The sequence below is a fragment of the Fistularia commersonii genome, chromosome 18, assembly GCF_037954325.1.
Source record: "Fistularia commersonii isolate RoL2024-O1a breed Wild chromosome 18, RoL_Fcom_v1.0, whole genome shotgun sequence".
In the NCBI taxonomy this organism is placed as follows: domain Eukaryota; kingdom Metazoa; phylum Chordata; class Actinopteri; order Syngnathiformes; family Fistulariidae; genus Fistularia; species Fistularia commersonii.
This window is the reverse complement of record NC_141301.1, coordinates 15126258-15145360: the sequence shown is the minus strand read 5'-3', so window position 1 is coordinate 15145360 and position 19103 is coordinate 15126258. Positions and strand designations below refer to the sequence as shown.

At 44.8% G+C, this 19103-nt stretch overlaps 1 protein-coding gene across 17 annotated transcripts; it reads right to left on the bottom strand.

Moving 5' to 3' along the window:
• Window positions 1-489: 489 nt before the first annotated feature.
• Window positions 490-18518, bottom strand: picalmb (phosphatidylinositol binding clathrin assembly protein b). Of its 17 annotated transcripts, none has more exons than XM_086164494.1 (25): window positions 18283-18514; window positions 17988-18176; window positions 14437-14579; window positions 14187-14262; window positions 13997-14099; window positions 13264-13357; window positions 12999-13110; window positions 12789-12895; window positions 11743-11784; window positions 9777-9788; window positions 9123-9208; window positions 8857-8980; window positions 8638-8771; window positions 8034-8134; window positions 7694-7846; window positions 7257-7343; window positions 5748-5840; window positions 5450-5560; window positions 4030-4146; window positions 3909-3939; window positions 3708-3807; window positions 3551-3610; window positions 2392-2496; window positions 1963-2068; window positions 490-657 (listed from the first exon to the last, which is right to left on the bottom strand). In XM_086164494.1, exons 2-24 carry the CDS (start codon window positions 18115-18117, stop codon window positions 1976-1978), a joined length of 2214 nt encoding a protein of 737 aa, XP_086020620.1. In that variant the 5' UTR covers window positions 18118-18176; window positions 18283-18514; the 3' UTR covers window positions 490-657; window positions 1963-1975. The 17 variants fall into 17 exon arrangements, with proteins under 17 accessions (XP_086020620.1, XP_086020621.1, XP_086020622.1 ...); XM_086164495.1 differs by having other exon boundaries at window positions 8638-8765; XM_086164496.1 differs by lacking the exon at window positions 9777-9788 and having other exon boundaries at window positions 18283-18515.
• Between the last annotated feature and the right edge of the window lie 585 nt (window positions 18519-19103).

Below are 19103 nucleotides of genomic sequence, written 5' to 3'. Positions count from 1 at the left end.
ATTTTACAATAGCCCCCCTCCCTCCCCCCCGCCCGATCTTAAACCAATAATCATAAATAAATACAAACGACACACAAGGAATGTCTACTGTAAACACGGTAAAAAAGACAAAAACTAAACAGGTGTAAACGTCATTAGCATCACTACTTAGTGACAAGTTAAATAACCGTGGGAACGGGTGAGCAATGGTGGGATGAGGGAAGGGAAGGAGCGCCCGCTCCCCGCTCAGCATCCGAAACCTCGCGTCCGAACCACAGCGTTTCCACACACAGAACATCAAAGATTCTCAGCAGCCAGAATTCTCTTCACAGTTCGCACTGGAAAATGTTTTAAGGGATCCTCTGTAAGGGGGTCGGACAGCGTCTCTCTGCCTTGGACGACATACGGATAAATGCGTGTGAGCGATCTCCGAACATCATTTGAACACGGTTACCATGGTGGGTTGTTTTTTTTTTTTTCTTCTTTCTTTTTTTTTTTTTTGGTCGAGTCTTTTGTTTTTTTTTTTTGTTTTTTTTTTCGGACATATCTGTATCGGGGGTCATTTCGAGCGTTTGTTTGTTTTTCTTTCCAACGAGTTAGACCGCGACGAGGACGAAGCTTTCCCGCAAAGTGCTTCATCTTCCAAATGACTTCCTTCAAAAATCACATGAACTGCATCTGCAAGAAAAGGACAAAGCGGACAGTAATGACCAAAGGGAATGACAACGGGAACAGAAATAAAGTAATTCCAACAACCCTCCCTGCAGCCGTTCCCTAACAAAGCCGTCTCAATTTATGATTGTTTACGATCGGATTCCTAAATCAAAAAGAAAATGCCCTTCTTTGCTGCAGAGCGGTGAACAGTCCATCCCTCCCCCCACCTGAACGTTCAGACAATAAGTCGGCTGAGAGCGAGAGACTAGCCTGACTAGCCTACAATACAATAAATAATAACAACAAAATAAAAAATGAAAAAAATAAATTAAAAAATAAATAAGGACTGATATTTTGATCCCGGGGAGGATTTGAGTTCAGATCGGATTAATTGAAGAAATAAAAAACAACAGATTGTAATACCCGTGTGCAAATCCAGACGAAACTACAGACGTACTGCACTCGTGTATTTGAACTACAACTCGAACCTTTCCTGTTTTGGCAAATTCCCGAAAAGCAGAAATTGAGCCGATCACTTTGCAGAGAGTCAGATAGCTGCACGACGTAGGCTGGAAAAGTGAAGGACTCTCGCCAAGAGAGCCGAGTGCATTAGCACGATGACAGAACCGCTGTTTACGATGCACAACGTTCCAGCCTCGACGGCCTCTCAGCTCTGGTCGGTGTGAGAGGAACAAACGCCACATGGTGACTCCTGTCCAATACGTGCAGTTTCTCCACCACAAACTCTTTTAGCATTTCCCTTTAACGGCAAAGCTTGGATCTGCTTCCTTCTTAAAGCTTTTCAAACCAACGCAGCGATTTATTCTCTTTAGACAAACGCTATTTTTCCCCCTTTTGTAAACACCGTAATGGAAACTTTTAATTGGAAATAAAATTGGACTTGTTGTGAAGCTTTCACATCATTTCCCCTTAAGTGCATAACAAAGAAAACTTTGCATCCCAGTCAAAGAAAAAGTAGCAGACACGTTTTGTTTACCGTTTACTTTCTTCTGGAGTTTTGATATACGTATACCGTGATAGCGGGACATGTAGCTTGTTTGAGCACATTAGCAGGAGCGGATAATCTACGCTGCTACGCTGTCGATTTGCAAGAGAATAGCGTCTGGATCCATAATACAGTATTTTTCTATACATTGAGCAAAACAAAATCATACATGCAAGAAAATCAATTGATAAAAGATGTTTTACATCTTATCAGATGGAGAGAGACAAGATGTGCAGACGGTAGTAGAGACAAAGAGACACAGAAAGTCATAACTTTGCATGCGACGTATGCAGGAGCATCCGCAAGCAGAGAGCATGCTGTACCTAAGGAGATGCTCTACAAGAAATCCTTGAGAGAGAGGTGTGCAAACGGGTCCTGTCCAGGGGCTCGGAGAGGACTCTGGCTGGAAGGACTAGAGGCTGCGGAGGGCTAATACAGGAAGAAATACAGGGATCGGGAGGACCAGAGAAGTAAGAGAGTCAGTACAGACTGAAGGAGCAGTGAAGTTGGTTGGGGGACGAGGGGGGGAGGGGTTGCTGTGACGATGACAGTAATGTTAATAAAAGGAATTATCAGGAAAAAACAGGGAGTCAGAAAAAGAAAGGGGATGCCGTTTTGAACCTTTCAGCTCGTGAGAGTGAAAGGCCTTTTGTTATAACCGTCATCGTACGCGTTCACGCCGAGAACAAGGCTTTCACGCGGTGACTCGCTACGGTTCACGTCGCCAATCGGCACCACGGCCCCGAACCCACCTGGGTGCTGGACACCGAGCCGAAGGGGTTGGGGGGCCTCATCACGGGCTGGGTGTACATCATGGTGGGTGGACTCATCATCCCCATGGAGCCCATCTGTGGCGGCTGCAGAATGATGCGGGGGATCAGACATGTTTCCTCATGGTACTGAACTCCGTCGCTTGGCAAATTTGAGAATCGCGTTCACGTCAAGTCATCGGGGAAACTGAATTTGTGTGAAGAAATGTCTGATTTGCTTTTGGTTGAAACAACGCAGAAGCTGTTGGCATCCGGGCCAGCGCGGCTCTGTGATCACACGCACATAAAGAGACGACAGAGCATCTGTCTGTGATTTGTTTTGAAAGTGGGACTGGTCGCCGCGCTGCTTTCATTTCGGAGTTCCAGCATTGTTTTAGCATTTCTGTGAGCCGATGCGTCTTCTAACAGCAGAAAAGAAGAAAAGGCTGGGTATATGTGCCACTGCCCTGCACTTCTCAAAGTAGAATCCATCCAACTGTTTATGTTTGAAACTAAAACTCTCGACCCAGTTTGGGACAATTTAACTAAAATTTAACTTAAACTAACTAAAATTTAAAAATCAGCAGGCTGGTTGAAACATAACAGTATCTTCTACAATTTGCACAATTTTGGACAGTAATCTATTCATATATATATATATACATATGTGTGTGTGTATACATACACATATATATACACAAATGTATACATAAATACATATACACATACATAAATATAAATATACAGGGCTGTCTCAGAAAATTTGAATATTGTGATGAAGTTCTTTATTTTCTGTAATGCAATTAAAAAAAAAACAAAAATTAATTTTCATGATATTCAAATATTTTGAGATAGGATTTTTGAGTTTTCTTAAGATGTAAGCCATAATCAGCAATATTAACATAATAAAAGGCTTGCAATATTTCAGTTGATTTGTAATGAATCCAGAATGTATGACATTTTTGTTTTTGTAATTACATTACAGAAGATAAAGAACTTTATCACAGTATTCTAATTTTCTGAAACAGTCCTGTGTATATATATATACAGATATATATACATATATATATACTCACTTGATTTTAATAAAATAAAATTTTCTGATTCTGATTCTTCTATTGATTAAAAGGTAAATACTATCTGACGGCGCCGCAACACTGACCATGCTGTAGCCCATCATGCCTGTGGGCGTGGTGGCAGGGAAGGCCATGATTGACGGCGGCTGCGGAAACAGAAAAACAACATCCAAGAAAAGGTACAGACACAAGTCCGAAGGGGCAAAAAAAGAGAGGTGGAAGAGAAAAGCAAGGAAGGGTCACCATTGAGACAGGGTTCCAGGTTGTGGTTGGTGCTGCTTTGGGCTGCCAGTTGGTGCCGCCAGTCATCCTCTTCTCCCCGGGCTGACTCCAGTGGATGTCACTGTACATTAACACGGCCGGATGTCAGCGTCGGCGTCTGACTGGCCCTCCGGGGAGCGGACGGCAGCTGATGTTTCTGCGCGGCCTCAAAATATCACTTACTTTTTCATCGTGCCGTTCCCGATGCCGAGGTCTGAGGAGAAAAAAAAAACCAGGGTCGATGTTAAGAGAGCAGAGGATCCCGCGCTCAAAACAGCACGCGTGAGGAAAGAGTCGTACTTACTGCCGACAAGGTTGGCCAGGGAAGAGTCAAGGTCGTCCGACACCAGCTTCTCGGGCTGCTGATTGGACGGCTGGTTGGTGCCGGCGAGAGTCGGTTTCAGGATCCCACCGGTGATATCTGGCGAGACCAGCGGAGCGCGGAGTTGCAAATACCTTACTTTTACAACCATAATACACCCAGTATTTTGCGCTTCTTGTAATGCAAATGAGTGACGTGCTGTTTTTGAGCATCATCGGTGACGAGCCCACGCAGCCAACTGTTTTTAATTTTTTTTTTCATGACTAGTAGCACCAAAAAAAAAAAAAAAAAAAACACACCGAAAAGCAGGCTAAGCCGCTAGCGGCTGCATGAGCGTGTCCTCTCAGATTTCTGTTTCCGTCACTTCTGATTGGAGGCGGAGAAGCTGGAGGCCTGTGGCTAACGCTGAGTCACCGACCCGGCTATGAAAGCCAAACGTCCCCCTTTTCCATCAGAGCCAGATGGTGACGGGGCGTTGAGAAACCAGTAAAAAGTGTGTAAATGTGTCTTCTTGAAAACTTAAAACACCCTGTAAGTCACTAAACATAACTCAGCTCTAATTATAATTTTCCGCGAGAGATCACACTCCAGTCTGAAGTGATACGAATCTCTAGAAAGCAAAATCTACAAACGTCACACGCAAATCCCTCTTTGGGGGATATTTATGATATTTATGATATTTATATAATATATTTATGAAATATCATGATATACGCTGAAACCCTTCAATTGGGAATGTTTTAGTTTCCATATCTGTGGCGCAAACTTTTTTTTTGTTTTTAATTTAAAAAAAGAGGGAATCAATCGATTGATCCCTTTAAAAATGGCGCCACAATAACATGTTTGTTAACACATATCTCTGGTAAGCATCTGAGGAGGAGCCTATGTTTGCTCGAAACGTCATGCAAGAATACGTTTTTGGTACTAAATGTAAAATAAATTACCTTTTCTTTTTTTAAGCACTTTTGGTGCGCGGATGTTTTTTCAAACCTCTTTTTAAAACTAAGTCACAAGATGGTCGGGTGCTAAACACAGCATGCACGCTACAATTAGTCAAAACTCAAGTCAAAGTCAGCTTTATTGTCAATTTCTCCGCATGGAGATGACGTTTCTCGCGATCCCAGGATATGTATAAAGTGCGTGCAGATTTAGACGGATATTTGAGTGGCGGCAGAGTTCTTTTTTTTTAGTTTAGTGCAAAGGTCAGCAAGAAGTAACATGATTGTATATGGACAACAGCAGCTTGACGGTTTTCAGTGCAAAGTGGCAGTTGTGCAAAAAAAAAAAACAACAACCCTTATGTTAACATTAATGTTAAAATATGACATGATATATTCTACTATGATATATAACCCCTTTGCTCCGTCTCCGAGATATGAAGGAAAATACGCCGCATCCTCACCCTCGGAGTTGAGGCTGTTGCTGCCTGTAGCTTTGGCTCCGAAAACAGACTCAAAGTCCACTTGGAGTCCTCCTGCTGACGGCTGGGGAGCGGCCTGTGGCGTCGAGTATCCTTGAATCACACGGAAAACAAAGCGGTTGCAGATCCAGAGGATATCTGAGATTTGGGTTTGGGCGCCGTCTTCGGGATGAACACACAAAGTCGGATGGCGACCACAACATGCGCTAAATGAAGTGCAGCTTTGCTAGCATGAATCTACTGCCAAAAAAAGTACTAGAGAAGGCCTTCAGTACGCTACCTCTGAATAGACCTGCTACGGTAGAGGGCTCAGTGGGGAAGGGAGCCTGGTGTGGAAGGTGCTGGGCAGTGGACACTGGACCACAGAACGAGTCTGACACGCCACAGGAAGCAGGAAAAAAAAAAAAAAAAAAAAAAAAAAAAGATACAGAGCGAGAAGGAGAGCAAAAGAGAAGGCGATTCAGGGCCGGGCGAGACAAAAAAGGTGGGAAGTGAAAGGCAGAACAAGCAAGAACAGACAGTTTTTGATGCATCTGGGTGTTTTTAAGTTAAATGTAAAAGCTCTAGTGACTATAAAAATAAATATAACATCATGTGTTAATGCTGGGGGGCCTTGAATATTCATTTTCCCTCTGAGATGATCTAAAAGGATGGGATTTTTGAAGCGCTGCTAGACTAGAATCGAGCCTCTGTGTACTTCTTAAGGTCGTGCTTAGAAAATCTTACTTTAAGCAAATCCGCCGTTCACAATGAGGGGGAGTAATGGAAACTTTTACATCTATTTGTCCTGTTTTCCAGGTAATAATGTGTTTGTTTTTCACGGCTCCGGTAAACACAATGCTGGCCCTGAAGAATCAGCCTCATTACATCCATTGATAACGGTTTCAATCGAGGAAGCCATTTGTTCCCATCCCTGAAGATCAATAGAGTGGGGGTTTTCAAAGTCTGAGTCTGTAGGTCTTTTCGACAAAAAAACGAATAAAAAGTCCCTTCCAGCTAAACTAAAAATGATTTGTTCATCCTATTTTTGGTCACGTTATGATAGGAAACATATTGTTTGTCACTGCCAGATGCAGGTGAAATGTTATGTTTTATTTTTTGGAGTCCTCATGAACTAAACTAACACATGACCGATGAGATGAAAATAAAAACTGTATTTAAATCCACTCATGTCTCCTCAAATTTAGGAAATACAATTATATTTCCTCCGACCGTGCCTTTGACCTACGTCTTGATCACCCTCCTCGAGGCTCGTAAAACTGTCCTTTAAACGCCAGAATTCATGCAACGCTCTTTTACTGTCCCTCTGAAACGGAGACCCGCACTTTGAAAACCTCTGCTCTGGAGTAAACGGAAAAACCCGACGTCAGCGGGTCGCTAGCTCAGCCAAGCACAGACTGGGAACATCAGGACACGGAGGGCGTAGTCTTACGAAGTTGCCCCTCTGACGTTAACGGGGTTTAAACAGTGACTACCTGAAGTATTCCACGGTTGACTTTGCAATTTGGCCGAAATAATCCAGCGCGATTGATCAGCAAGCTTGGCAACCGGTCTCGATGCTAGGCTAAGCTAAACCGCTGTCGGCCATAGCACGATATTCACAGTACAGACACGAGCGACGGCAAGTTTTCTGAACAGATATCTCGTCTCGAACAGCTTTTAAATTAGCTTGAGCAGGCATTATGTGGATGAATACACAGATAAATAAGAGCCTTTGGGTTTTTGCACGGGATCCTATGTTTGCCCATGCTGGGGAAACATAGGCTGGGATGGTGAGCCATCATAGTACCTGAGATGGAGTGTTCTATCCGCACTGTGCGTTTGTAATTGGCCGAAATTGACGCATTTGTGTCAAAAAAGGGATTGTAAGGAGCATCTGGAGAATCAAAAAAGGGGTTGGTGAAAAAGAGCAGGTTTAAATTTAAAGCTCTACAGAACGTTAGCATTACAGTACGACACAAGAATGTTCAGAAGAGATGGGATGAATAGTAAAGCATATATGGCCTCGATATACGGGGACATTGGAGGTTCTTTGTTTAAGTCATTTCATCTTAATCTTAACATCAACGTGTTTCAGTTTACAAAACAGACAAAAGTAGAAAGAGGCTTAGCACAGACAGTTAACATCCAAACTTTAGCAGCATGGTCGACAAACAAACTAGTCGTGCTTGTAAGTGACATGAGCCAGAATGAAAAGACTGGAGGAAAAACAAAATGAGCCGTTACCACCAAACATTTCATGACCGGATGTCCTAGAGGAAAAGCTAACACCATCTGAAGACACGACAGGTAAGTGAGTGGCATCGACAACGAGTTTTGAGAGGAAAGGATTAAGGTTTGGCATGGATTCGTCTCCAGCGTCAGCAGAGGTGAAAGGATCTAGGCAGGCAGAGAGGAAAGAGAGACAGAGAGAAAAGGAAACACAGAAAAGATCGGAGAGGAAGAGGTGGGCGTCAGAGTCAAGACAACAGGAAAAAAAAAAAAAAAAAAAAAAAAGAATGCATGCAAATCCCGTGACCAAAGTCGAGAAAGACAGATTGGTGGTTTTGAGCGGACGGCTCTTTACCTGCCCACGCTGTTGCCACCGGAAGCCCCGTCGAGCCGGACTGCATGGAGGACGGGAAACTGGACTGGAGGTCAAAGAGGTCGCTCTCCATCTTCACTGCGCTGCAGACGGACGGCAAGTCAAACCTTTGAAGCTCTACTTTCAAATTTCACAACGCGAAAAAAAACTTCTCGTCTCGTTGAATTCTGTTCATTTTTCAAGCCAAGGGAAACGGTTTGTGTGGATTTGTGATTAATTATCCGAAAATCAGCTTCTAATTACCAAGTGATGTTTAAATTTGCAGAAAATTGATTCAAATTCAGCAAAAAGTAAGAAATTATCCTCAGCAAAGAATCAAATATTCATTTGAACTGGGGAAGAAAAAAAAAATCCAAAAGCGCTAAAAATGCTGATATAATAAACCCGCCGATCAGAATTTGCAGATGCGGTTGGCAGAACCTGCACCGGCACAGGTAGAAACGCGGCGTCTTATCAATGGAGTCGAGCTTGAAGAACGCACAGGACAACATCCATAAAGCCCATCGTTGGAGCAAGTGCAAGATTCTGCAGGTACAAGAAGAACTGTCTACCAAACCCGACAACTGATATCGGTGACGAGCCGTACCCATTAGAGCAACTGGGCGTGGAGAAGAGGTCGATGGCTGGTGCGGTGCTGATGGTTCCCCCGGTGGTCGAGATCGGTGATGTATCGGTGGTGGCAAAGGAGGGCCTTTTGGAGAGCTCCTTGAGCCTCTGCTCCTGAGAGACAAAGTCCGAATGGAACAAGGAGGCGGCGAAAGCGCGGGGGACGTTTGTGCTGAAATGTGAATGGACCTCGTCGCACCTTCAGCGCTTTGAGTCGGGCCTGTTCCTCCTCGAGCGCCGCCTGCTTCTCCCGCTCGTCCACTTTGGTGAAAGACATTCCCGTGCTCGCCAGCGACGACACAGCGTTTGACAGAGTGCTGGCCCTGCGGGACAAACGAGACGGATTGGGATCAGACCGGACGCTATTACTCATCCAACCACGTCGCGTACGCTCAAGTTGGACGGAAGACAGGCTCTGAGATGAGAGGGATCTGGATCGGGGATTTCGAGTGGAAACGTAGGTACCTGCTGGCTGCGGTGGAGTCTTTCACCTTCTTGCCCTCTAAAGAGGCCAGGTGCTGCTCCAGAGCTTCAAGGAGGCTACTGGGAGCCTGTCATGACAGACACACACCGTCAGCACTGGCGCACACACACACTGGAAGCGTGTGTGTTTTAGACACTGAAACCATGAAGGACAGCGGTGGGCAACCAAGCTAGAGCACAAAACATTATACGGCTGAGATTAACATGCTATTAAAAACTAGCCAGCGAATCCTTCGTTTGTCTCACTCGGGGGATTGTTGTGCTTCGTACGCTAAGTTACCTGCTAGCGTAGAAGTGCTAGTTACCCACCACTGACGAATGACTGCGTTCCAGCAGAAATGCGACTTTGGATGAGAGTAATGATTTACTGGACCACGACACTTTCAACAACCTGGCCGTTGTTGAAATTGACTGTATCGAAAGCACAACTGGACAGCCATCTCTGTAGCTAAAAAGCTACGCTAGCTTCCACCTGATTATGACAGAGGTGAACAGGATCGACCACACCGAGCGTTTCTTTTTTTGCCCTCGTTATGTACGACCACATGGGGAGACGAAGTCGGAGAAGAGGCATGCAAAAAGACAACACCGAAGCAAGTCACGGACATAGAAGAAGAGTGAAATGATAGTACTTACACAAACTGTGAACTAAAGTGGAAAGATAAGGGGAGAATACAGAATATAAAGGTGGTGGCAGTCAGAGGGGAGTGCACCGAGCTGCAGCTCTCTCGGCTAAAATACTTGTTGAATGAAATCTGGTTTCCAGAGTACGGCACAATAAGGCCGCGTACTTCAAAATAACTGTGACCGTGAGGATGTACTAGACAATCACAATGAATGATCTCGAAAAGAAAAACCCAGAGGCAGATGTACTTGTGTGGAATCGCCTGTTTTTGGCAACATTAGTCGAAATTAGCGTCTAAAAAGAGCGTTTCTTCTCTTCCGCCACTTGGGGAGCACCTCGACTCCGACGAAGTCTTTCCTGCCAACGTCTTCATTTAAACGGCACTTAAAATCAGCGCCTTTCTGACGACTTTTTCCCAACGTCACCTCCAACGTGCCGATTTCTTGATCACTGAACGTTTTGCTTCCTTTTGCGGCCGCGTCTCCTCGATCCAAGTCAATTTGCCCGTGAATGAACGGACTCTCTCGAGTGGAAATTCGATAGAGTTCGGTGACATGCACCGATAACTGCGTGATCCACAGGTTTGGATGAACTAATCCGCCGGCCTTCAGCTGGCCGGACAATCCAGAGTCCTCCAGCACACGTACATCTGCCCATGAGTTGGGAGTCTGACACCTTTATTTACTGCAGTGGATGAAGGTGAGGGGGATAGAGAGAAACTAAGAAAGCAGGGATATAAAGATTGGGTGCGAGCCAGAGGAGGAAGGAAGGAAGCAAGAAAGAAAGAAAGAAGGAAAGAAAGACAGAAAGAAGGAAAGAAAATCTATTCTGGGAACATGCGCTTGAGGAGGAACTCATGCAAAGTGCTCTAAGAGTGCATTGATGACAAAATACTTCAACGCACAAAACATTAAATTAAACATAAATGGCTCATCATTGACATTTAAATTTGCTTTTGAATAAAATCTAGCGGTATATTTTGTTTAACATATGCTCAACCAGTTGTGGGGTTGACTTGTTTTTCGGTTTAAGCGATGATAAGACTATTTTCTAGAATATGCCTTTTTTTTTTTCCCCAGCATCATTTATTGTCAAAAACAGCCCCTGTGCATTTTTCTCAAAATGTCCAGGTGAAATTGCGATGATGATTGCTGTGGAGGTTTACAATTTTTTTCCTTTAAAATTATTTTCCAGGACGTTCTCCGCTGCTGCAGTGTGACGGACGAGTTTTGGAGGCATCCACCCACACACCCATACACGACCCCGCCTCGGCGGGCGCTGCAGGGGGTTTCCTATGTTTATTCATCTTCCGCCCAAGAGGTCTGATTGAAAAGACCAGAACTTATATATAAAATAGTCTCCACTTCTTGGGAATCATGTCCAATACTAGCATTGCTCGTCAGCCGGCGGGCACTCGTTTTTTTATGGCCGGCGGGGCTGCTCTGTGGGGACGTGCAACTCTGATTGGCCAATAGCGTCATGTTGGGCGCTACGCCGGCTGGAAGCAGAAGAACACCGTGTCTCAATGTTGTCCGTCGAAGAGGGCGGCATCAACGGACGTGCATGCATAAGACGTTCAGTCCGTTCGTTTTCACCCACACGGCAGACAAATCACTTTCCAGGACGTTTGACTGTTTTCCCCGGCCTCATTTTCCTTATTTTTTCCATAACTGGAAAATTGGTCAATCTGGTGTCAGAGAGCCAGTAGGTTAAAAAGCTGACTCCTCTTTTTGGTGTCTTTGGAGTATTTTAGGAGCTTAGAAGTTGTCAACATACTGTAGTACAAGAACACTGTGACAACTGCCTTGAACTGTACTGTGCGGTCAACTCCGTTGTGTAACACTGGAGCAGTGTTTGCATTTAAGAGCCGAGTGTGAGGTCCTATCCTAGCAGCAGAGGAGGCCGACCGGAAGAAAAGAGCAGTAAGGCGACAAGGGAGAAACAAAATAAACCATTCTGCGAATTTCCATCGCTCACCTGTGAAAGGTCCGGAATGTCTCCTCGATCGATGCCCACTTGCTATGAGACAAAATGAAAATTGAAACGTCTTTTCTCTGCAAAAACCCCGGGACTTGAAACAAAAAGGCATCTAACGCATAACCTGAGCAAATAAGCGTAACAGACATCGATGTTTATTTCCTGGTCTAACGGTGCTCGGTACGTGAAGATTCATGATTGAGTCGTTTGTCGGCAGGGGCGCTTGGAGAAAACCCGGGCCGAGCTCAAGGGACGGGGGAGGGAGGGCTCCGCAATAATGCAGCAGAAAGCCGCTCGTCAATCGTCCCCCGCTTAGGTTCTCTCCGCGTGCTCGCTAATTCATACGAGCAGAAAATCCAGCGGGGGAAAAGCCTAACAACATATGATTAAACCAAGAGGAACACGAGAGGTGACACGTGGACGGCCGAGGTTGACCTAAGGCAGGCCTTTGTTTACATGTTTACCTGCCTGGGCATGATTTAGAATCACTTTTTGTTGTTATAACCATGAGTTGTCAAGTCCTCGATTCATCGTTCCTAATAAAAGGCCTCTCCCATCCCGCATTATTGTTTTGATTTAATATTGGTAACCCAGTGGCCCCTGAAAGGAGGTTTTTGTTCCTGTTGACTGACATGCCAATGAAAATCTAAACTTGTTTTATGGGCAAATAATGGTTTAACTATGGGTGAGTTAATTAAACCATTTTAAACCGCATCATGATTGCAGCAGACTTGCTGCGCTGACTGACAGATACGTAAAGAAGAAATTCCGGTTTATTCCGGGCTACCAAACCCTTTTTACGCCGTATGTTGAAAGTAAAGCATTTTACCCACCCTTACACCTCACCTTCTACATTAAGGTAACCATAAGGCGGGGGTTTATTATTTACATGAAAGATTTAAGAGAAAACAGAGGCTGATGGTTACTGTGTCCCACAAGAAGGCTACAAGAATATTATCGTGTTTCGTTTGCTATTTTTGCGGAATCTCGAGTCACCAAATCCTGTTAATGGGCGGCCGGAGAGTTTTTAAAAACCAAGGACTTACCTCTGCTACTTTGAGGAACTCCGATATCCGGGCCATCCGTGTGAGAAACTTCTTGTAAATGTCCAGGCCTTCTTTACACTGGGTCTTTTTCATGTCAAAGTATTTCTCTGTACGGTTGCAAATGAACCAATTACACCAATGAACCGCTAAACGCGACAAAGCATAATTAACAGAAGTTGGGGAGGAGGCTGAAAGTGCCAAAGTTCTCACCGAGCAGGTTGATAATGCCTTCATTATAAGCAGCAAAGAGCCTGATGGAGTCTTTAAAGAGGAGCATGAAGGCTGCATTAATGACTCCATTAGTCAGCTCGTTGGCATTGACCTGAAAGAAATCAGCCCAGATATTTTGACTGAGGTTTTTGTTCACGTACCAAAACAAAGCCAGCGTAGGTCAGCTGTGCCCGCGCATCGACGGTCCGGTCCAGACGGGCGGCGTTTCACGGCGGAGCCACGGGGGCCGTCACCTCAAACTCACATTGAAATCGAGGAGGGCGTCCATCTGGTTCTGAATGATGGGGATGGTTTTAAGCAGCTTCTCTGTATTCATGGTCCTCATTACGCCGTCCACACTGCGAGGGCAGACGGGGCGCAGGAGGCGGAGGAGGAGGAGGAGGAGGAGGAGGAGGAGGAGGAGGAGAGGGCCCGGGGAAATAAAATGGGGGATGACAGATAAGCAGAGTTGCTTGAAAAGGATCTGATCAGATATGCCAAGTGTTTCCACTCTGTTCCTAAGATATTCTTATCATTCGTTGATTAATTCAGAAAATAATAGAAAAAACTATTTCAGGATACAAGAGATGCATCAAGTGTGCAACAGACAGAGGAAGATGGCCAGTTAGGTGAGAAGATAGAAGTCTGATAAAATTAACATTGCTGGAGGGTTTCTATATTTCTTTTTTATTCACTTTATTGCATTTTGTGTTGCTTAAACTGCCAGAAATGAAAAGTAGGAGGATGTTACAATGGCTTTCTAGAGGACCACAAAATGAATTCTTTAGATTCGCCTATTTTCAGATTAGGCCATTACTTCAACACAACTTCATGACTAATTTCAAGGATCTTAACAACTAGCTGGTAATTCTTTCCTTTGGAAATTACATTTAGCAACTTTGCATTTCTGACTGGTGGTGAAATAGGGGGAAAAAAAAAATGAAGGACTGCTTCATTGCTATTAGGAATTACTCTGGATCGCATTTTTGTGTCCTTACCCTCGTTTAACTTTTGTGAAGTCGAAGGCAACCTGTCTGTATGAAACAGCTTTCTCGTTCAGGTATCGGCTATACCTCCTGATAAATGTGGACATGTCGTAACCTGGGGGAGAAAAGCAAGCAGCTGAAACAGCCGAAATGTTCAACGGGAAAACAACCTCGGAAACGTTGAGTAAGGATTCCATACTACCTTGTAACCCACTTTTGTCCAGAAAATTACTGAGATTGAATAGTGTATTCCTTGAAGCCAAGTACTGGACAAAACGCTGCGGGGGAGAGAGAAAAAAAAAAAAAAAAAAAAAGGACAAACGGAACAAAACAGAGGTTTTAATTTAGTCATGCACTCTCACATAATCTGCTTTTTCCCCCTGATGCCATCTAACCAGCACTGTGCTGTGAAAAGATAATCTGAATGTGGCGTGCGTTCTGGAGCAGCTCACCTCGTTGCCATAGACCATGAGGTGGTGTGTGGTGATGAGCGACTTAAACACAACCACCCAGCTGGTGTTGGTCGTCCTCTCAAACAATGAGTCAGCCAGTTGGGGAATGTTGACGTTCATCTCGTTGGTGCAGTGGATCAAGTCTTGTATAAAAATAGGGAGAAGCGAAAAGAGGAAAAGGGAGACGTCCATCAAGAAGAACCCGAGAACATGAATGCGTTTCCACTGATTTGAACAACGTCGGACCATTTTTAATCATCATTTGGACCGAAAACATACAACAAAAACACTGAAAATAAACACTGCAATTTACGGCAATCAAAATTAAGACTGTTGTTTAAAGCCTATCATGAACTTAAAAATAAATCTAGTATCAAACACCTTCCATAGTATTTAACTGAAATGTGGATATTAATAATCTAAGTGAAAACTATTATTTTATCCAAGATCAGACCCCTTACTTTGCAGCTAAAATAAAAGAAGGTTGGACTACGTGCCGCTTCCATGGAGCAGACAAAGCAGGCTTATTATTCTAATTTAAGATGCTGTTAGTCATGGACAGAAAACCCATGTGGTGAGTTTTCAGCCACGCAGACCTCATGGTGAGCCGGTGAACAAGCAAGCACCTGCTGCTGCTTAAAAAAACAAAACACACACAGCCAGGACAACAACCGCAGATGCAATTTCCCAAAAAGTCTTGGGTGTGACCGCCATAGTGGGCCACACATGCAGTAAACTGGACAAATGTGTGTGTATGTGTGTGTGTCCATAAATATACATATATATACACAAACACACACACACACACATATGAATATATATGTGTGTGTCTGTGTCTATAAATATATATACACACACACACTCATGCATGCATATGTATATATACACACATATGCATGCAAATATGAGTGTGTACATATGTGTGTATATATGCGTATGAATATGTATATATATATACACACACACACATATATATATATATACACACACATATACACGAGTATGTCAATATATATATATGTGTGTGTGTGTGTGTGTATATATATATATATATATTTATATTTATATATAGCCCAGGCTTGGTCAAGACCAATTAACGCCTGAACAAGAAATGCTACCAAAAACTAATTTCACAATATTCAGAAGTGTTTTCTTGAATACAGATATGCTGCCAAGTTTGCTCTTAGATATGGCAATAATCCTACGCTGTGAGCGTCAATGTTAATTGTACCCATTATTGAAAGTGATATTGCCAAGACATTTAAATCCACCTCTTGAAACGAGTAAAATTACCACACGGCTCCTATCTGTCTGTACAGTTCTACATCATTATAAATATCACGGTTCAGCGATGTTAGCATTGCGCATTGTAACTTTGAAACTAAAGCCATCACTTTGCATCTTCGGTCCCGTTTCAACGCAGCACATAGGATACGTTCTCACATCGCTGCGTTCCTTGAAGGATGTTCGTCAAAGCAGAGCGGCCTATTGGTGCTAATGACCCTCCCATTCACAGCAGGGACCAGACTGACAGGGTAATTGGGCCTCCCTTTCTGTCCTATATTTGACTTTTCAAAAGGTGGGGGAATCTAAGTAGGACAGGATAACCTTCTAGAGGAGCAGCAGCAGAAGCTCTGGGTGAGTGCACTGCCCAGAGACCAGGATGACACGGTGGAGACAAATAAGGAGGAGGGACTGACAGTTCTGTCATGTAATAATTAGCTTACTAAATATTCCCAAGGTTTGACGTAACTGTTTTCTAATCTGAATCATTCACGGGAAACATGCATTAATGGGACAGCCATGATGATGCTGGCGTACCGTCAGCAACAAAAATATTTTATTAGCGCCAGTGTCGTATGTACACGCTGATCTCAAGCGTGTTTTTAATTCAGAATGACATTATCGTTTCATAACAATGAGCAAAATGACAAAACTCAAGTCATGTGAAAGAGTTGTCACTTCATTTGCTGCGATTATTCAACTATCAGCTGCATTTGTAATATTGATTTTCAGACAATGACTCTGCTGTAATCCGTAGCATGGCAGATAATGTAATATTTATTATTGCATCCGAATAACTGGAAAAGAGGCCGCAAAAGTGCTGCTATTTCCAGACATAGATTTACTTGACAGCAGGTGTTTAATTCGATCACAATCCCGCCACCATAACAGACCGTCCATGATTAATCGAGATATCGGCCTGCTGCAATGCCATAATCTTAAAATACCCGCTACTATCTGGTGATTTGGAATTTTGGAAAAACATAATTGAATGTCACAATATTGACAACATTTCAACATTATGGAAAACTGAAAGGTTTTCACTCACACTCACACTCATAACCATGTTACTAAGAACGACAGACAGCCACTGCGGAGGTAAAGTCTGAGCGAGAAAGTGAAATCTCTGTGGTTCCCCTCGAATGTCAACTTTTACTTAAAGGAAAACGATCAGAAGATTAATACATAAACACACGAAAAAGAAAACGTCAAAAAGTTCTTTGACAAACCAGTGCTCAGTGTGATTGTAATTCCCCTTCTACATTTCACCCTCAATCAGCCGGGCATCGCGTTCGCCTTCGAGGCCTCGAAAACGACTAAGCTGACAACTTTCACTCATTTGGCCTCGAGGGAAGACACCTGAGCTGCACCAACAGGTGTGCAACCTGCACGGCGGGGTTCGACGCTTCCCCTTCCAAGCACCAAAACAGATCCTAAATCTGAACAAACTGTCTTTTTGAGTCGACGAGGAGCCGTCGGTGGACAACTTTATCCCCCGTCCAGTCCTCTAATGGAGATCGATACGGCAAATACCACTGCACCGCCGAGTCCGGTCAGACTCCTCAGACGGAGATCCAGCCCCTGTGCATGTGACTGCAGCTCTACAATGGATATCGCCTTACACAAAACCCATTTGTGATATTCTGTTTGTTCGCCTGGCCCTCACGGTGTCACCTCGCTGTCTCTGAAGCATCCCGAGGAGATGCCAGTGTAACATTACACAATCCCTTCCCTTGTGTGGCCTGTGCTGAGAACAGGCTGGTGCAGCTGCAGGTGCACTGAGCCGGGGAGCGATGGGCACTGGACGTTAAGCATTCCTGCAAAATGTTAAATTGAAGGGTTCTCAGAATGTTAGGAGGGAGATTTGTGGAATCGGTGCAAATCATCTGTAACTATGGAAACCTGGTGTTCAGGGTGCCAGCCGGTCCACTGATGAGGAGGATATGATGAGAGGAGACAATTCAGCAAATCTACTGTGATACGACCTGAACTGGCGTTGAATAAAAAGCGTAATGAACGCTATTCTGAGCACCAAAACAAGCACGGAAGAGTGTTTTGGGAGGGGGGTTGTTGACTCCCCGCTCTGGCTCTGTGGAAAAGGCCCGTCTTTAACGCTACAATAAAATAATCTCCTTGACCTGAGCGGCGCTAGCATGTAGCCTAGCCCGAGGCTTTGCGGCCTGCTAGCTCCATCGATACTGAAACCGGGGAAAACACGGCGTTCCTCCGCCATAACTCGGGTGTTTTGTGTTTAATTCAATACTTACAGTCCAAATGTTTCTTTTTCGGCCCCATTATTTCGTGGGTGGTCGCCTTGCACACTGTTTTCGACACGGCGGATCCCGTCACACTGTGCTGGGCTGCCGTTATCCGGTCCGTAATGCTCTGCCCCGACATCTTCGCTTCCGAGAGGCGACAAAAGGCGATAAAAATGTCGTTTTTCCGGAGTCTTCCGTCTGATATGAGGTTTTAAAAACACAAAAAAGGGTGAAATAAAACATCCGCCTCCTCCGCAACCTTGCCGGAGCTTCCCCCCGCCCCGCCGCCGTTCCCTCCACGCACCGTGGTGGAAATGGTAAATCACAGCCGGGCTACGGCGAACCGGAGGCGGCAGGTGACGGCCGACTAAACGCAGCGGTGTCCGTCCGTCTTCAGTGCCGGCTCGGCGGCTCGGGGGTCGTCCGGTCCGCTTGCTGACGCCCGGGTCTCTCTGTCGCTCTCATCCCGATGTGGCGCACCGGATCCCCGCCTGCCTCCGCCAGTCGTCGCCGCCGCTCCTCCTCCTCCTCCTCCTCCTCCGTGATACAGAAGTCTCTACGACTGACCGACGGACCGACTGACTCCGGGAAATGGCCGGCTCCGGGGTCTTCCTCCTCTCCCGGGTTGATTAAAACCGGGGAACACGGCGACGCCCCGCGGACCCGAGGTCAGGTGGGACCGGCCGGTGTGGCCCCGCGGTCCGGCGCCGGCTCACCGGGTCCTCGGAGACAGGGGCCCGGCTGTGGGGCTTGGAGAGCACCCCGCTGGAACCCAGGCAGGATTTGACAGAAACAGTTCAAAATGATGAATAGAGGAATTCAACATAATTATTGAATTCTCTGATGCAAAACTAGTGGATTTCAAAGCAAAACCCCCCTCCCTACAAAGTTAGATTTCTGTCAATGACCATATGGGGCTTGCACTGACAAGATACCTGTCACTTTATTTGTGTAGATGGGAGATGCGAAGAAAGTATCTCACTTTGCTTTCGTGCATCCATTCATTCATTCTTTCATTTTCTATACCGTTTATCCTGCACTCAGGTTTGCCAAGGTGCAGGAGTTTATCCCAGCTGCACCATTGTGGAGCCACGCATAGAGACATACAACGTTTCACCCTCTCAT